At 38.0% G+C, this 16069-nt stretch overlaps 1 protein-coding gene across 2 annotated transcripts in view; it reads left to right on the plus strand.

The window, feature by feature from the left end:
• Positions 1–15868, plus strand: part of XPR1 (xenotropic and polytropic retrovirus receptor 1) — a 261486-nt gene extending 245618 nt beyond the window's left edge. For both annotated transcript variants that reach the window (XM_012002625.1, XM_012002626.1), the window contains 3 exons: positions 3168–3307; positions 5638–5859; positions 9599–15868. In XM_012002625.1, coding sequence (XP_011858015.1) covers positions 3168–3307; positions 5638–5859; positions 9599–9659 — 423 coding nt within the window. In that variant the 3' untranslated portion in view covers positions 9660–15868. The remainder of the gene's footprint in view (positions 1–3167; positions 3308–5637; positions 5860–9598) is intronic.
• The last annotated feature ends 201 nt before the right edge of the window (positions 15869–16069 follow it).

Here is a 16069-nt window from a genome sequence, read left to right on the forward strand (position 1 = left end):
AATGAAAAATGTTATGAAAAGACCAAGGAGAAGGAGTGCCTGACTCTGGTTGATTGCATCAGGAAGACTTCTCCTTTCATTTGTTTCATCTAATATTTGTTAAAATCAAGTGCCATTTCAATCAGAAAATATAGATAATTCTTTAGGAATAATTCTTTAGGAATTATCTTAGGATTTTATCTGTGTATTAATAAAAAGACAAGAGGGGCTGAATTTAAACTTCAAAAATATATTTACTCAGATATTTTAGAAAAGGATAAATATCATGATTAGACCTTGAAAGAAATTAAACAGTGAACTGGTAATCCTGAAAGTGAATGTGAATTCTAATCCCAGCTCTTTCACTAACTAGCTGTATGATTTTCTGCAACCAGACTATAGTAGATTCTTGTTTATAAGGGTAAGTATGTTAAACTAGATTATCTCTTGATCTTTTCCCAGTTTAAAATTCTGTGATGGAGAGGAAAGTGTAGATTAGGTCACTAACATTTTATACTCTTATCAGCATGTCACCAGTACCTTAAAATTGTATTTGGAAAAGTGTATGGATACGTAATATTCAATTAGTAAGTAGAGAAGGCATTTTCAGGTGTGAGGAATAGTGAATTCAAAGAATGATACGTAGAGTAACTTCAGATGAACATATAAAGGGGAAAAGGGGAAATTGTTGACAGTGATCTTTTTTACCTAAACTATAGCAATACCCCAGATGTGAAAAATTAGAATATATGACCAAGATATTAGACATATTTTTATAAATCTAATTTGAAAAGAAAATTAATAATCAGAGAGTAGATATGAGCTCAGTTAAAGATGGCCCTTTTGTGCTCACCAAATAAGTGTGTTTTATTTCTGTTTATATTGTTCTTGCCCTCTGAGAGCTATAAAACATTTGTTTTTTGTTTTTTGTTTTGAGTCAGAGTCTCGCTCTGTCACCCAGGCTAGAGTGCAGTGGTGCAATCTCAGCTCACTGCCAGCTCCGCCTCCCAGGTTCACGCCATTCTCCTGCCTCAGCCTCCCAAATTGCTGGGACTACAGGTGCCCGCCACCACACCCGGCTAATTTTTTGTATTTTAGTAGAGACGGGGTTTCACCGTGTTAGCCAGGATGGTCTTGATCCCCTGACCTCGTGATCCGCCTGCCTCGGCCTCCCAAGACATTTGTTTCTTATTATGATAATTGCTTAGATAAATTGTTTATGTCTTTATATAAATGTTAATCCATTCCCCCTTTTAAATAGTTCTAACATAGTGATTTCTAGGTAATAAAATTAGTGAATAGAATTTTTCACTCAGTTTCTTTGTTGTTACATATTTTCATGACTCTAAAAAACAAAATACTTTCCTACATTATAATTTACAAACTTATAAGAAAGATGTTCTGCTGGATCACCACGTTCCTTTAATTTTAAAAAATACTGGCCAGACATGGTGGCTCATACCTGTAATCCCAGCACTTTGGGAAGCCAGGACAGGAGAACTGCTTGAGTTCCAGACCAGCCTAGGCATCATAGTGTGAGACCCTGACTCTACTAAAAAATAAAATAAAATAAAAATAACTGGATGTGGTGGCACACGCCTGTAGCCCCAGCTACTCGGGATGCTGAGGCAGGAGGATCACTTGAGCCCAGGAGTTCAACACGGCAGTGCTATGTTCTTGCCACTGTACTGCAGCCTGGGTGATGGAGCAAGACTCTGTCTTAAAAAAACTAAAACAAAAAACTAAAAAGGCAAATACCTGAAATAAAATTAATCTAGCTTGAAAAGTGTGGAATCCAGTGGAGCTTCGTTAAAAATTTAGAACACAGGTATATGAACCTTAAAATCAGTTCTTATGAATGCATAATATTAAGCACCACACCCCAGGTCCAGGAACAATTTTTGTTATCTTTATATTCAAACTTAACTTTTCTGTGTCTCTTGACCTCAAGATAAGTGTATTCCTCCCAAAAGACTTCCACATTTTTGGTGACATCAGCTCCCACATTGGTCAGTGGTGAATAGCTTAAGACTGACTCTGAAAGGCACATGAAATTGCAGTTCTTCAATTAAGCCTAATAAATCGAATGTGGATTTACCCAAAAATTGCATTATCACTATATTGCGGGGATGGGAGAGGGAATAGTGAGCCATGTGAATGTGTTAAAATCCTCATAATCTCATTAAATTTATCATAATCATCAGTGAATAATGTCTAAAATTGAGTAATCGAGATAAAACACTATACACATACTATTTTAATATATGGAGGCTAAGTAGAAGAAATAGCTACAAATTTTGAAAATGTTTGGTCTCTAGGGATGGAAAGAAGGTGGCCAGGGGCCTTTTTTTTTTTTTTTTTAAACAATAGCTTTCTCACAATGACTAGTATTACTTTGTTTAAAAATTTTTTAAGTAAAATAAATATGGCTTAATACATAGTAGTTTCCCTTCCCAAAAATTTCACATTCTTTAAATACATATATTTAAAGAGCTAATTTCCTTGAGATTAATAATGAGCAAATCTATGAATTATATAGTTCTGGTCTATTGGCAATTTGTGTATTTAAGACTTTTGTGTAGCTAAAACTGGACTGGACTCCTAAATCCTGGGTGCTAGTACCTGCAAGTATTACTTGAGCACCGTCTTCCCCATGTAAAAATAGAACATTTCTTAAATTCGACCATGGTTGTGAAATCCAAGCTTAATTTCATTCACATCAAAAAGCAAGACAAAACTTTCTTCAAATACAGGGTAAGGCAAATGGAGAATAAAAGTACAAATAACACAGTGAATAAATCCGCTAATCTTTTCTGATATTAGCTATTAAGTCTACTGTACCTGTTAGAATGTAATCTCAATTGATCAAGGATCTTAACCAGCTTATATTTCTGGGCCCTAGAAGAAAGCCTGGTATACGGTATGGCAGTGAAATATATTTGTTAATGATTACTCAAATTCAGTAATACTTCATATTGCATATTATACCATTTAAGAAAAAACTAAATTGGTAGAAATAATTCTAAAATATAATGTGTACTTTCCTACAAAATAAAATGCAACTTTCCTCTTGAACCTGTGTTTATTCGTAGGACATATGTGAGTCTTGTTGGTAGGACATGTGCTCATTAGTATGCCTGTTTATGAAAAATGTGATGGGAAACATACTCAATTTGTTTATTTCTCAGGCCTACTACTACTGTGCCATAATAGAGGATGTGATTCTGCGCTTTGCTTGGACTATCCAAATCTCGATTACCTCTACAACTTTGTTGCCTCATTCTGGGGACATAATTGCTACTGTCTTTGCCCCCCTTGAGGTTTTCCGGTAAGCAAACTACTGAAAAGTTTATTGAAGATTCTTTTTAACCTAAAAGACACCCAATACTTACAAATTAGAATTTATTATAACTTGTACTTGAAAATCTTAAATTTTCCAACTTTTCTCAAATTTCTCATCAGCCTTAGAATTGGAAAACCACGTTGGCCAGGCTGATCTCAAACTCTTGACCTCAGTTGATTCACCCACCTCAGCCTCCCAAATAAGATGATATAAAGATATTTTCAGACAGGTGTATAACATTCCTCTGAGTCAGGATAGACAAATACTGTCTGTTAAAATAAGATAGAAGCTGGAAACCAAAAGATAAACCAGTACTCCTTCCCTTCCTTCCCTTCCTGAATGCCTCGGCCTGGCGCCTGAACTCCCCATCGCTGCTGCCACCTCCCCACCCACTTCTTTCTCTTTCATGGGTGCTACTTCATCAATTTTTTAAAAGAAATTCTAGTAAAAAAAGAAAAATACCTCATGACTATTGTATTTCTTTTTTAAAAATCATTTGCTTACTAATTAAATCAAATGTTCTATCCCATTTAAAACAAACAAAAAACCCCATCTTTAGATCAGCTTTCTCCCTCCAACTGTTGCCGATCTTTCTGCTGTCCTTTATAGCAAAACTCTTCAAGAGATGTCTGCACTTGCTGTCTCCACTCTCACTTCTCTCCCATTCTCTTTTTCATTCAAATATGTATTCCCAATACTCAAACTAAACCACTTTTGTTAATAATCTATAATAATAATATTGTAGTGCCTACTATGTAGCTGACAGCATTCTAAGCCTTTTACCTTTATTAAATCCTCACAGCAATCTTAGCAAGTAGGTACTGTTATCATGTCTTTTACTGATGACACTGAAGCATAGGTTAAGTAACTAATCCAAGGTCATTACAGCTAGCAAATGGTAAAGTCATGATTTGAATCTAGACAGTCACCCAGAGCCTATGCTATTAGATCCATACTCCCCATTTTGCTAAATCCCCTGGTCAGTTCTCTGTACTTATCTTACTTTACTTCCCAGCAAAGCACTTTATTCTCTTGACTTCTCAGAAACTACAGTCTCCTGTCTCACTAGCTATTCCTTGTCCACTCCTTTACTGGTTCTTCCTCCTCCTCCCAAACTTTTAAGTATTAGAGTGTTCCAGGATTTAATCTTCTGCGCTCTTCTCTCCTCTAGTTGTATTATTCCTAAATCTATTATTTGAAGTGCTGTCTTTTTGCTATCTCTAGCCATAAACTTTCCCTTGAACTGCAGACTCTCGTCCACCTCTCTACTGAATTCTCCCACATCTGATGAGTAACTCTAACCTAGCATCTCTGATCTTAGTAAATGGTGTCACCTTTCACTTAGACCGAAAACCCTAAGACCACTTTCATCCCATGTCAGTAAGTTCTGTCACCTCCATCTTTATAAATAAATCCTTTGTCTGTCTGCTTCTCATCACTTCTGTTATTACCACCTTTAAGTCACCATCATCTCTTTTCTGGACTGCTGTAACAGCCCTTCTAATTGGTCTTTCTTCAGCTGTTCTTGTCTCCCTTTGATCTCTTCACCATTCAGCAGGACCTTTTTCAAACAAATCACTTTATTCTCCTGTTGTTCTCTCATTGTTCTCCATTAGACCTAAAATTTAAACTATGGTTTATAAGGCCCTCTGTGGATGGGCCCTCTTCCACCCCTCCATCATTATCTCCTGCTATTTTAACCTCACTTATTCTTAGCCCCACTGACCTTGCTGTTTCCAACTTGCCTTTTTATACTTGCCATTTTCCTCTGCCTGGGAGGCTTTCCTCCAGGATTTTTACATGACTTGCTTCTTTATATCATTCAGGTTTTCAATAGCTGCCATGTCTTCAAAGCTTTCCCTAACCAGTCTTAATGACGGCATACTCTATTCCCTTGTCCTGCTTTATTTTCTTCACAGTACTTATCATTAGCCGATTGATTGTTTACTTGCTCATTGTCTGTCTCCACTACTAGAAATTACACCCCATAAGGACAAAAAGGCTTTGTGTCATTCTGTGCCTTTACTGCCTTATGGTAGACATTCAGTAACTATTTGTCAAATAAGTTGAAAGAATGAGCACTCTAAAACTGCATTCCATGAGTCCCTTCCTTTTTCATAGTCTAGTCTTAATTTCCCTTACCCGTCCCCCACCCCCAACCTCCCCGCAACACCATCTTTCCCTATTTTAATATTCAGGCCCTTAATTCTGTGTTTTTGTTTCCATGAGTGGAAACTTGATACCCTGGGAGGTTTACAAGTAGCAGAAGTATCTTACAATTTCATAAGTACTTTGATCTACCCCATTTTGCTAAGGCGATTTGTGTGGAACTTCTTCCGCCTGGAGAATGAACATCTGAATAACTGTGGTGAATTCCGTGCTGTGCGGGACATCTCTGTGGCCCCCCTGAACGCAGATGATCAGACTCTCCTAGAACAGATGATGGACCAGGATGATGGGGTACGAAACCGCCAGAAGAATCGGTCATGGAAGTACAACCAGAGCATATCCCTGCGCCGGCCTCGCCTCGCTTCTCAGTATGTATGGCTTCTACTTCTGTGAGGCATATTTCCTTTGGGTTTTAGCATTGGGTAACATGTAAGCTACGAAGCTATCAGGCTGAACCAAATGAAATTGCCAATACTCAGCCATTTTTCGCCTACAAAAAAAACAGTAATAAGCAGCAATTCCATATGATATAACCTATAGACTATCTAAATGAGCATATAGAGTAAATGTCATCAATGCATAACCTAGTAATTTGGCATTAAAGATCCACTGTCTGGAGGAAGAGGTTGTTGGAGAGTGATTTATTAATACTTGACTCTTCTGTATGTTTTGTATACAAATGATTTTTATGTTATAAACTTTAGGAATCCTGCCATCTATGCCTTGACCAAATTACTTAATTTCTGTTTTCTGCCCCTCATCTGTAAACTGGAATTAATATGGTTCTTGCTCATAGGGCAGTTAAGTGGATTATATTCATTATTACATAGAACTTGGACCAGTTCCCTCACAGAAAGAGCCTACTAAATATAAACTATTATTATTTGTATCTTCTTATTAAATACCTACAGCAATGTTTTTATCAGTCATTGACTACATATGTTGCTAAAAGTTACCATAAATATACAGTATATGGTGACTGCATTCAAAATTTAGAGACAATAGATAGCACAGTAGATTGGAATGAAGGAGACTTAGGTTGAGGATGAACAGTTTTCTAAAGGATAAGGGAATGAATAGACTAGAGACACAGTAAAGAACATAAAGGTAGAAATGAAGTGCAGAAAGAACAACCATGTGACTAGAATTATAGTAAGAATAATTTTTCTGAATAGATGAAGTATGATTGTAAAAGGCTGAAAATGCAAACTTGATCTTGTAGGCAGGAATGAGTCACAGAGAATTTTTTTTGTTGTTGTTGTTGTTGTTTTTTTTGAGATGGAGTCTCACTCTGTCACCCAGGCTGGAGTGCAGTGGTGCGATCTCCACTCACTGCAAGCTCCACCCCCCGGATTCACACCATTCTTCTGCCTCAGCCTCCCGAGTAGCTGGGACTACAGGCGCCCGCTACCACGCCCGGCTAATTTTTTGTATTTTTAGTAGAGACAGGCTTTCACCATGTTAGCCAGGATGGTCTCGATCTCCTGACCTCGTGATCCGTCCGCCTTGGCCTCCCAAAGTGCTGGGATTATAGGTGTGAGCCACTGCACCCGGCCACGAATCACAGAGAATTTTTTTGCAGAAGAATGACATTGTAAAAGTAGTATCCTAGGAAGTTTTAATAGCACTGTGTAAGATAGATTAGGCAAGGGAAAACTCAAGGCCAGAAAGCCAGATGAAAAGCTATGCAGTACTTTAATGTATGGGGCAGTGAAGATTCAGATTAGGATGCTTAGAGTTGGACCAAAAGGAATGTAAGGAGAGGTTTCGAAGGAAGTAAGAAACAGAAGGTAGTATCAGTAACTCACTGGATATAGAAGAGTAGAGTAGAACCTGCTGAGCTTTAAATAGAGATTTGGAAGTTCTCTGAAGAAGGTAGAGAAAAGCAGAGAGCAGGGAACTGAGTCTTATTCCCTGGCTCAACCACATTAGCCAGGGAAGAAACACAGACAAGAGAAAAAAAGAAAATAAACAAAAGAGGCAGGAGTAGTCAGGGAGGTAGTAGGAAGGGCATCAGAACGAAGCATGGTTGGTACTGTGATCCCAAGGAAGCAGAGTTTGAAGAAGCTGGGGCAGGGGAGCACTGAGTGGGTCAGCGAGATAAGTGCCACAAAGGACTGGAAGAAAATGCTGAGTGTGGTTGGTGACCTCACTGAGCTCCTGATTTTGAAGTCTAATTATCCTTGTTAGTTACCAGCAGAGGGCAATCTAAACATAGACTATTTCTGCTTCAGAAACAAGGGGCTCTTTGGCAATAGATTATTCTGTTCCATTTCAGGTGTTTAATGGAGAAACACTGGGAAACCAGATTGCACCGAGAGTAAGACATTAGGAATGGAGTGGTTGATGTGCAGCGGAGAGAGCAGGGAATCCAAAATAAGATCTGAGTTTCAGTACTGACTTTATCACTCATGTAACCTTTAGCATATCCTTAATGTGTGTGGTTTTTTTGTTTGTTCATTTGTTTGAAACAGTATCTCACTCCATTGCCCGGGTTGGATCAGTGCAGCAGCACGATCATGACTCACTGCAGCCTCAACCTCCTGGGTTCAAGCACTCCTCCCACCTCAGCCTCCCAAGGAGCTGAGACTACAAGCCTGCACCACTCTACCCAGCTAATTTTTTATTTTTTGTAGAGACAGGGTCTTACTATGTTGCCCAGGCTAGTCTCAAACTCCTAACCTCAAGAAATCTTCCCTCCTTGGCCTCCCAAAGTGCTGGGATTACAGGCATGAGCCACCACACTCAGCCAGTCGATTTTATTGTTGGTATTTATAGTGGTAGATGGTTTATGTTGGGCTGAAATATGCTTCACTGTAATTTCACTGTAACTTTAACCATTTGATCCTAGTTGGGCTCTCTCACATAACTAATAATGAGTCTCCTCCCTCTTCTGCATTGTATGTTGTCAACTCTTTGAAGAGAAATAACTGTTATGCCTCTCCTTAGGTCTTCTCTTCTGCTGGCTAACTCTTTTGGTTTCTCATGTATGCCTCAAGTGGTGTTATATCTGTCATTCTCCTCATCCTTATCACAATTCCTTACATTTGTTTTGTAGGGTTTTGTTTTTGTTTTTGTTTTTGAGATGTGGTCTCAGTCTGTCACCTAGGCTGGAGCGCAGTAGTGTGATCATAGCTTACTGCAGCCTTGAGCTCCTGGGCTGAAGTGATCCTCCTGCCTCAGCTTCCTGAGTAGCTGGGGCTACAGGTGTGCACTATCATACCTGGCTTTTTTTTTTTTTTTTTTTAAAGAGACAGAGTCTCACTGTGATGCTCAGACTGGTCTCAAACTCCCGGACTCAGGCCATCCTCTTATGTCACCCTCCCAAGGAGCTGGGATTTTAGGAACCAACCAGTTTCCTGTTTGTTTAATGCTTTTTTCATCCATGCTCTCACTTGATAATGCACACCATCTCCATGAGGTGAAAGTGGTATTAAGTGAAATTGGTATTATCATTCCTGCCTTACAGAGATGGAAACAGGCACTCAAAGGGTTAAATAGATGCATCATAAAATCAAAGTCAGGTGGCCAGGTTCAGTGGCTCACGCCTATAATCCTAACACTTTGGGAGGCCAAGGCAGACAGATTACCTGAGGTCAGAAGTTTGAGACCAGCCTGGCCAACGTGGTGAAAGCCCATCTCTACTAAAAATACAAAAATTAGCCGGGCATGGTGGCACATGCCTGTAATCCCAGCTACTCAGGAGGCTGAGGCAGGAGAATTGCTTGAGCCTGGACGACGGAGGTTGCAGTGAGCTGAGATCGCACCACTATACTCCAGCCTGGCTGACAGAGCAAGACTCTGTCTCAAAAAAAAAAAAAAAAAATCAATGTCAGTACTCAAACCCAGATGACTACCCTCTGCGTTGCGCATATCCTGCCATTGTTCTTGTTACCTCCCTCTGGTTGTGATCTAGTTTCTTAGTGTATTTCCAGTAATATCTGAAATTGAATTGGAAACTCTAGAATAATCCATCTGGTACAGCAGATAGTCCCTGTTTGGGATGTATGTTTAATGGTGGTAAGACTGGAAATGTGTCTAATACAGTGCAAGTGTTTATATTTGAGTAATGGATTAAGTGCTTTTTGTCCCCCTTGTTACCACTAGATCCAAGGCTCGTGACACTAAGGTATTGATAGAAGACACAGATGATGAAGCTAACACTTGAATTTTCTGAAGTCTAGATTCACGTCTTTGGTTTTCCTACTCTACAATCCTTTCCTCGACCAACGCAACCTCTAGTACCTTTCCAGCCGAAAACAGGAGAAAACACATAACACATTTTCCGAGCTCTTCCGGATCGGATCCTATGGACTCCAAACAAGCTCACTGTGTTTCTTTTCTTTTCTTCTGGTTTAATTTTAATTTTCTATTTTTAAAACAAATATTTACTTCATTTGCCAATCAGAGGATGTTTTAAGGAACAAAACATAGTATCTTATGGATTGTTTACAATCACAAGGACATAGATACCTATCAGGATGAAGAACAGGCATTGCAGGGACCCTCTGATGGGACGGTACTGAGATATCTCGGCTTCCGCTCGACCCGGTTTTGACTGGTTGAAACCGGACATTGGTTTTTAAATTTTTTGTCAGTTTATGTGGAGAATTTTTTTCTTTCCTTCATACCCAGCGCAAAGGCACTGGCCGCACTTGCAGGAAAAGTGCAACTTAAAGCAGTACCTTCATTCATGAAGCTACTTTTTAATTTGGTGTAACTTTTCTTATTTTGGGAAGGGTTGCTGGGTGGGTGGGAAATATGATGTATTTGTTACACATAGTTTTCTCATTATTTATGAAACTTAACCATAAAGAATGATATAACTCCTGTGCAATGAAGGTGATAACAGTAAAAGAAAGCAGGGGAAACTTACATTGGATGACATTTATGAGGGTCAGTCCCACATACCTCTTTCAGGAGACAACTTGTACCAGTTTGACCTTTTCTTTCCTTTGTTTTTATTTTAAGCCAAAGTTTCATTGCTAACTTCTTAAGTTGCTGCTGCTTTAGAGTCCTGAGCATATGTCTCATAACAAGGAATCCCACACCACACCACCAGCTGAATTTCATGGAAGAGGTTCTGATAATTTTTTTAACTTTTTAAGGAACAGATGTGGAATACACTGGCCCATATTTCAACCTTAACAGCTGAAGCTATGCCTTATTATGCACCCGCATGTATGGTCACTGTAGCATGACCTTTGCTAGCTCTGAATCAGAAGACAGAGGCATTTCAGAGGCTCTGTGTGCCCTCACTAGATAGTTTTTCTTCTGGGCTCAACCACTTTAGCCAGAATTTGATCAAATTAAAAGTCTGTCATGGGGAAACTATATTTTTGAGCACATGGAACAAATTATCCTTCCTCATTCACATTATGTTGATACAAAAGACCTTGGCAGCCATTTCTCCCAGCAGTTTTAAAGGATGATCATTGGATTTCATGCCATCCCATGATAGAAAACCTGTTTTAAAATTGTAGGGATCTAAACTTGGTCATACATGAGAAGTACACTGCTTAGAAATAGTAGACTATTATGATCTGTCCACAGTGCCCATTGTCACTTCTTTGTCTCATTTCTTCCCTTTGTTCCTTAGTCATCCAAATAAGCCTGAAAGCCGTAAGAGATATTACATTATTGAATATGGTTGGCATTAAATTTAGCATTTCATTATCTAACAAAATTAATATAAATTCCAGGACATGGTAAAATGTGTTTTAATAACCCCTAGACCAAGATGAAAATTCCAAGTCAATACCAGCAGATTCATGAAAGTAAATTTAGTCCTATAATTTTCAGCTTAATTGAAACAAAGGAACAAATAAGTGGAAGGGCAGCTATTATTACCATTTGCTCAGTCAAAACATTCGGTTACTGCCCTTTAATACACTCCTTCTATCATCAGCACTTCCACCATGTATTAAAGTCTTTACCCATCCCTGTTGTAACTCCAGTAAGATTAAAGTTACTGTTACTAGAAAATTTTTATCAATTAACTGACAAATAGTTTCTTTTTAAAGTAGTTTCTTCCATCTTTATTCTGACTAGCTTCCAAAATTTGTTCCCTTTTTGAATCGAGGTTTTTTTGTTTTGTTTTGTTTTCTGGAAAAAATCATACAACTTTGTGCTTCTATTGCTTTTTTGTGTTTTGTCAAGCATGTCCCTTGACCCAAAATGGAAGAGTAAATGTTTAATTAATGCTTTTTAGTTTAAATAAATTGAATCATTTATAATAATCAGTGTTAACAAGTTAGTGACCCTTGGTAGATTAAAGGTTGCATTATTTATACTTGAGGTTTTTTTTCCCCTGAGTATTCTGTTTTTTATACTTTAAAACTATGGGGGAAATATCACTGGTCTGTCAAGAAACAGCAGTAATTACTACTGAGTTAAATTGAAAAGTCCAGTGGACCAGGCATTTCTTATATAAATAAAATTGGTGGTACTAATGTGTATCCAGAGCCATTTGAATTGTTAACTCTATTCTTTATTAGTGAATATGATGGCACACATAAAATCTTACCGTTGACTTCTGCTGTTTGAATTCCCCAGTGTTTTTACATTAATGTATCCTATGGCCAGTTTAGTCTTTCTTCAACTGTTATGATTCTAGGCCCTAATCGGTCTTATTCTTTCACATATGATGCAATGATAGATGTAATCCTTTTCTGAAGTGTTTGTCAGATTAGCATAGTCTATTCAAAAATAAGGTTTATGTAACTTTCAGCTTGCTATGTGACAGAAGTTTAAATATGTATTTAAGTACACAGCTTTATGTTCCTCTTAAAGCTGTGAAGAGAAAAGAGGGCTTTTCCTCATCAAGAGACCTTGGGAGACAAAACATACATTTAATTTTTTTCTTTCAAAAAAGGCAATGTGCACTTTCCTCTCCTAAATTTTATATGCCCTAGCAGTTGCGAATGTTGTGTCCACCCTGCAATTTGGTTGGAGGCTCCCATACACTGAAATTCTCAATAGAACTCTTAAAAATGAACATTGGCTGGGTGCAGTGGCTCACATCTGTAATCCCAGCACTTTGGGAGGCCAAGGTGGGCAGGTCACGATCTCAGGAGTTTGAGACCAGCCTGACCAACATGGTGAAACCCCATCTCTACTAAAAATACAAAAATTAGCTGGGCGTGGTGGCGCATGCCTGTAATCCTAGCTACTCGGGAGGCTGAGGCAGGAGAATTGCTTGAACCCGGGAAGCAGAGGTTGCAGTGAGACGAGATCATGCCACTGCACTCCAGCCTGGCTGACAGAGCGAGACTCCGTCTAAAAAAAAAAAAAAAATCACATACTCATTTTAAAGGAGCAGCAACCTAACCAAAGTTAAAACTTCATTTGATTTTAGGTTTAGAAATTCTAGTTTTATTTTGGAGAATCACTCAGTTTTTAATATCAATTAAAATAGTCTTCAAAGGAATGAAAAGGAAGTCTAAGTAAATGAATAAAACTCGTTTTTCATTTTATGATAGTATAGAAAGCATTGATGTGTGTAGAGAAATTAAAAGACAAAAGTGGTTTACTGTCTATGCACAAATGAGTGCCTATATTTAAGGCTGCCTATACCATTACAGTGGCATAATCGTTGATTTCACAGCATACAGAGAAACAATGAAATCAAAGATTAAATCATTAATTAGGTTATGATGGTCATTTGTAAGGCTGGAAAGTAGTCAAAAACCCAGGTGCAACTTTTTTTCAGCACTCTGCCATTAGGCTCCTTAGGCAAGCTGCTTAACTTCAGTCAGAAGCAATGGTGTGGGAGAACACCATTCACCTCAGTAGTAACTTATAAAAACCATGTAAAGAGGAAAATGGGCCCCAGCCGCTAGGATCCCTGACTTCCTGATATTCTAAACATGAGAGTTCTATGACTTTAACTGAGCTTTTTACCAGAAGTAACGTGTTGATATGTATTATCTTTCTACCATGCTTTGACCAAAGTACATTCACAGTAACTAGAGAAAGCAGTTCATCCATTTCTGGATAGGTGAACCAGGGCAAGGTAAGAATAGAAAAAAAGTAAAGTAGTACTGAGTCATACAGGTATCAGATTAACAGACATTTGTTGATGATAAGTAAAATAACTTTGGAGAGAGCAGAGAAGAGCAAGATGTTGGACGTTGGCAGTAAGCCTCAGCAAGGCAGTTAGGAAATTACATGAGCCTGATGACTCGAAGATGATGCCTCCATCTCTCCACTCAGTGGTTATTAAATTGCTGGGAAAGACCTGCCTTTATTTTCCTATCATCTTTTCCCCATTACTTTGCATTATTCAGGAAATAGTTCTTTATTCCCAAATGTAATTTTCTAAGCAGTGACTACAAAAATTTCTTATTCTAAGGAAAATAATTAAGAAAATAACCCTATCTGTGGCATTATTTTAAAACGTGGGATACTCTGGAACAACTGTACTTTATCTGGTAAGCAGATTTCAGGTTATTGTTTTCTTTGAATGGTTTACATGAAATTTTCCTCTCATAAAATAAGTACCTCTTACTGTACAACATTTGAGTTTTTAAAATTGAGATAGCTTCTGAGAGAAAAAAAAAGTTGAATTTGTAGCTCTGTCAACTACAAAATCACCACACTTTTCTCAAATATAATAGGAATTCAGTGTCATTACAGATAAGATCTCTCTAATGACCAGATGAAGACAATTGAAGGTTTGGTAGAACTTTTGCAAAAGTTAGGTAAAGAAGAATAAATCCAGTTTGTCAGCTTTGTTCATATTCTTTTTCTGAGTGATCTAAATTTTTCTTGCTTATGATCATGAGCCAAGACAAGGAGTGTTAAAGGTTTTCTGAATGCAAACACGTATACGTTTCTGCATTTCATAAATCAGTCTTAATAGTAAATCCTACAAACTCTCAACTTTCTGCATTGTATTTTAAGTCTATACAATGTTAGAGCACATGGTAATGTGGGACAGAGTTGATTATATGATAGCATAAGAAATTTGCACTTGTTGTGTTACAAACCAATGATTTAACCAGCATACTCACCAAATAAGAAAAAGTAAAAACATCTCATTAGGTTTGGAAGAGCCTAAGTTAGTCCATACAGGAAGTTTGCCTGAGAACGGAGAGGAGCCTGTTGATTGGCATGACTCATGATGCCTTTCTTGTATGAATTATCAAAACTCTGATATTGAGTTGCCCCTAGAAAACAGCCTTCCAGAATATATTTGCTTATTTATGGTGGAAGATGAAGTGAGAACAAGATGAGAGTTTCCCTTAAAGTAAGGAGAATCATTATACTAATTTGCAACTGAAGTATGTTTCCTTGTAGCAAACCTTTGGTTTATTTTATCATCAAATCAAAGCCACCTTCAGTTTTTTGTATGGTGCCATCAACCTAAGGAGGACAATCAAATAACCTGTTGTTTGCCTTGGATTCAGTATATCTACTAAGTACACAGTCTCATATTGTATACCTTCAAACCAGTTACTTGACTATACTTCCACCGTATTACCTTAGTTCTTCCTATGCCCTTTCCTCTGTGCCACCACAAGTCGGAGGGAAAGACTGCAGTACTTCTAGAAAGATGTGGACGTCTAAGAAAGAGCCAGGCTTCCATCTCACTATCCCTTGATCATTATCTCTGAAGTCCCTACCTGCACTTCCCTGATTGCCCTATAGCAACACCAGCATGGTGGGAATAGGGGGAAAGATTGTGAAAAATCCCTAAAGGGTAATTGTTCATGACGTTGTTACTTTGAATTGTAAAATTGTGAGCCATTCACATTTCAATTGCTAAAAGAACAGAACTCTTTATCATGTTGTGAAGATTAATTTCTTGCCATTTTCTAGATTAGCACAGAAGCTTGTATCAATGAAGAGTATTTAGGAGGGAAATAGGGTGAAGATTGTATTTTTCTGTTCAAAGTCTCTCCTTCTATTTGTGTTTCCTTCACCCCTCTCCCTCCACCACACTGTGTTGGTCAAATGATACTATTCTATGAAACCCTGAGCTATAGTTGTCAAAAGTAACTATGGATTGTGATTAGTCTTCTGTGGGTGCTTCTTTCCCTCTTTTTTCTCCCTTACTCTCTTTCTCAGTCTCCACTCTGGTAAATGGAAAAGGTGACGTCGGAGAATTGATGCTTGCTTGGACTCATGTTGTATCTGTGACTATGCTATTAGCTGTCTCCTTTTTCCTTTCTATATGGGTAGAATTCTTACGACCTATGAAGTTCCCTTCTTGATAAGTAGGTTAAATGCACAATGTGGTACTGTTTTATAGTTTCTAGATGGTTGTATAAAGCAAAAAGTTAATGTGGTTATGTGTTTTTAAAAGAAAATAAGTGATTGGTTACTAAACTCTGTCCTTTTTTCATTATTACAAGTTCTCTCTGTTTTCCAACAGTTTGCTGACTCCTTTGTCACTGGTGAATGGTTTGTGTGACTGTGTTTTTCTCTCTGGGTTTCTTGAATTCCTGAACATAGTTCCCCTTAGGACTAATTTTCATATGGGGTTAGGGCAAACAGACTACAGTGGTGAAAATTTTAAACTATCCTACCAAGTTAAAAAAAAGTTTAAATGGCCTTTTATCTTCAGGTAATATG

This window comes from Mandrillus leucophaeus, unplaced genomic scaffold, assembly GCF_000951045.1.
Source record: "Mandrillus leucophaeus isolate KB7577 unplaced genomic scaffold, Mleu.le_1.0 Scaffold691, whole genome shotgun sequence".
Lineage (NCBI taxonomy): Eukaryota > Metazoa > Chordata > Mammalia > Primates > Cercopithecidae > Mandrillus > Mandrillus leucophaeus.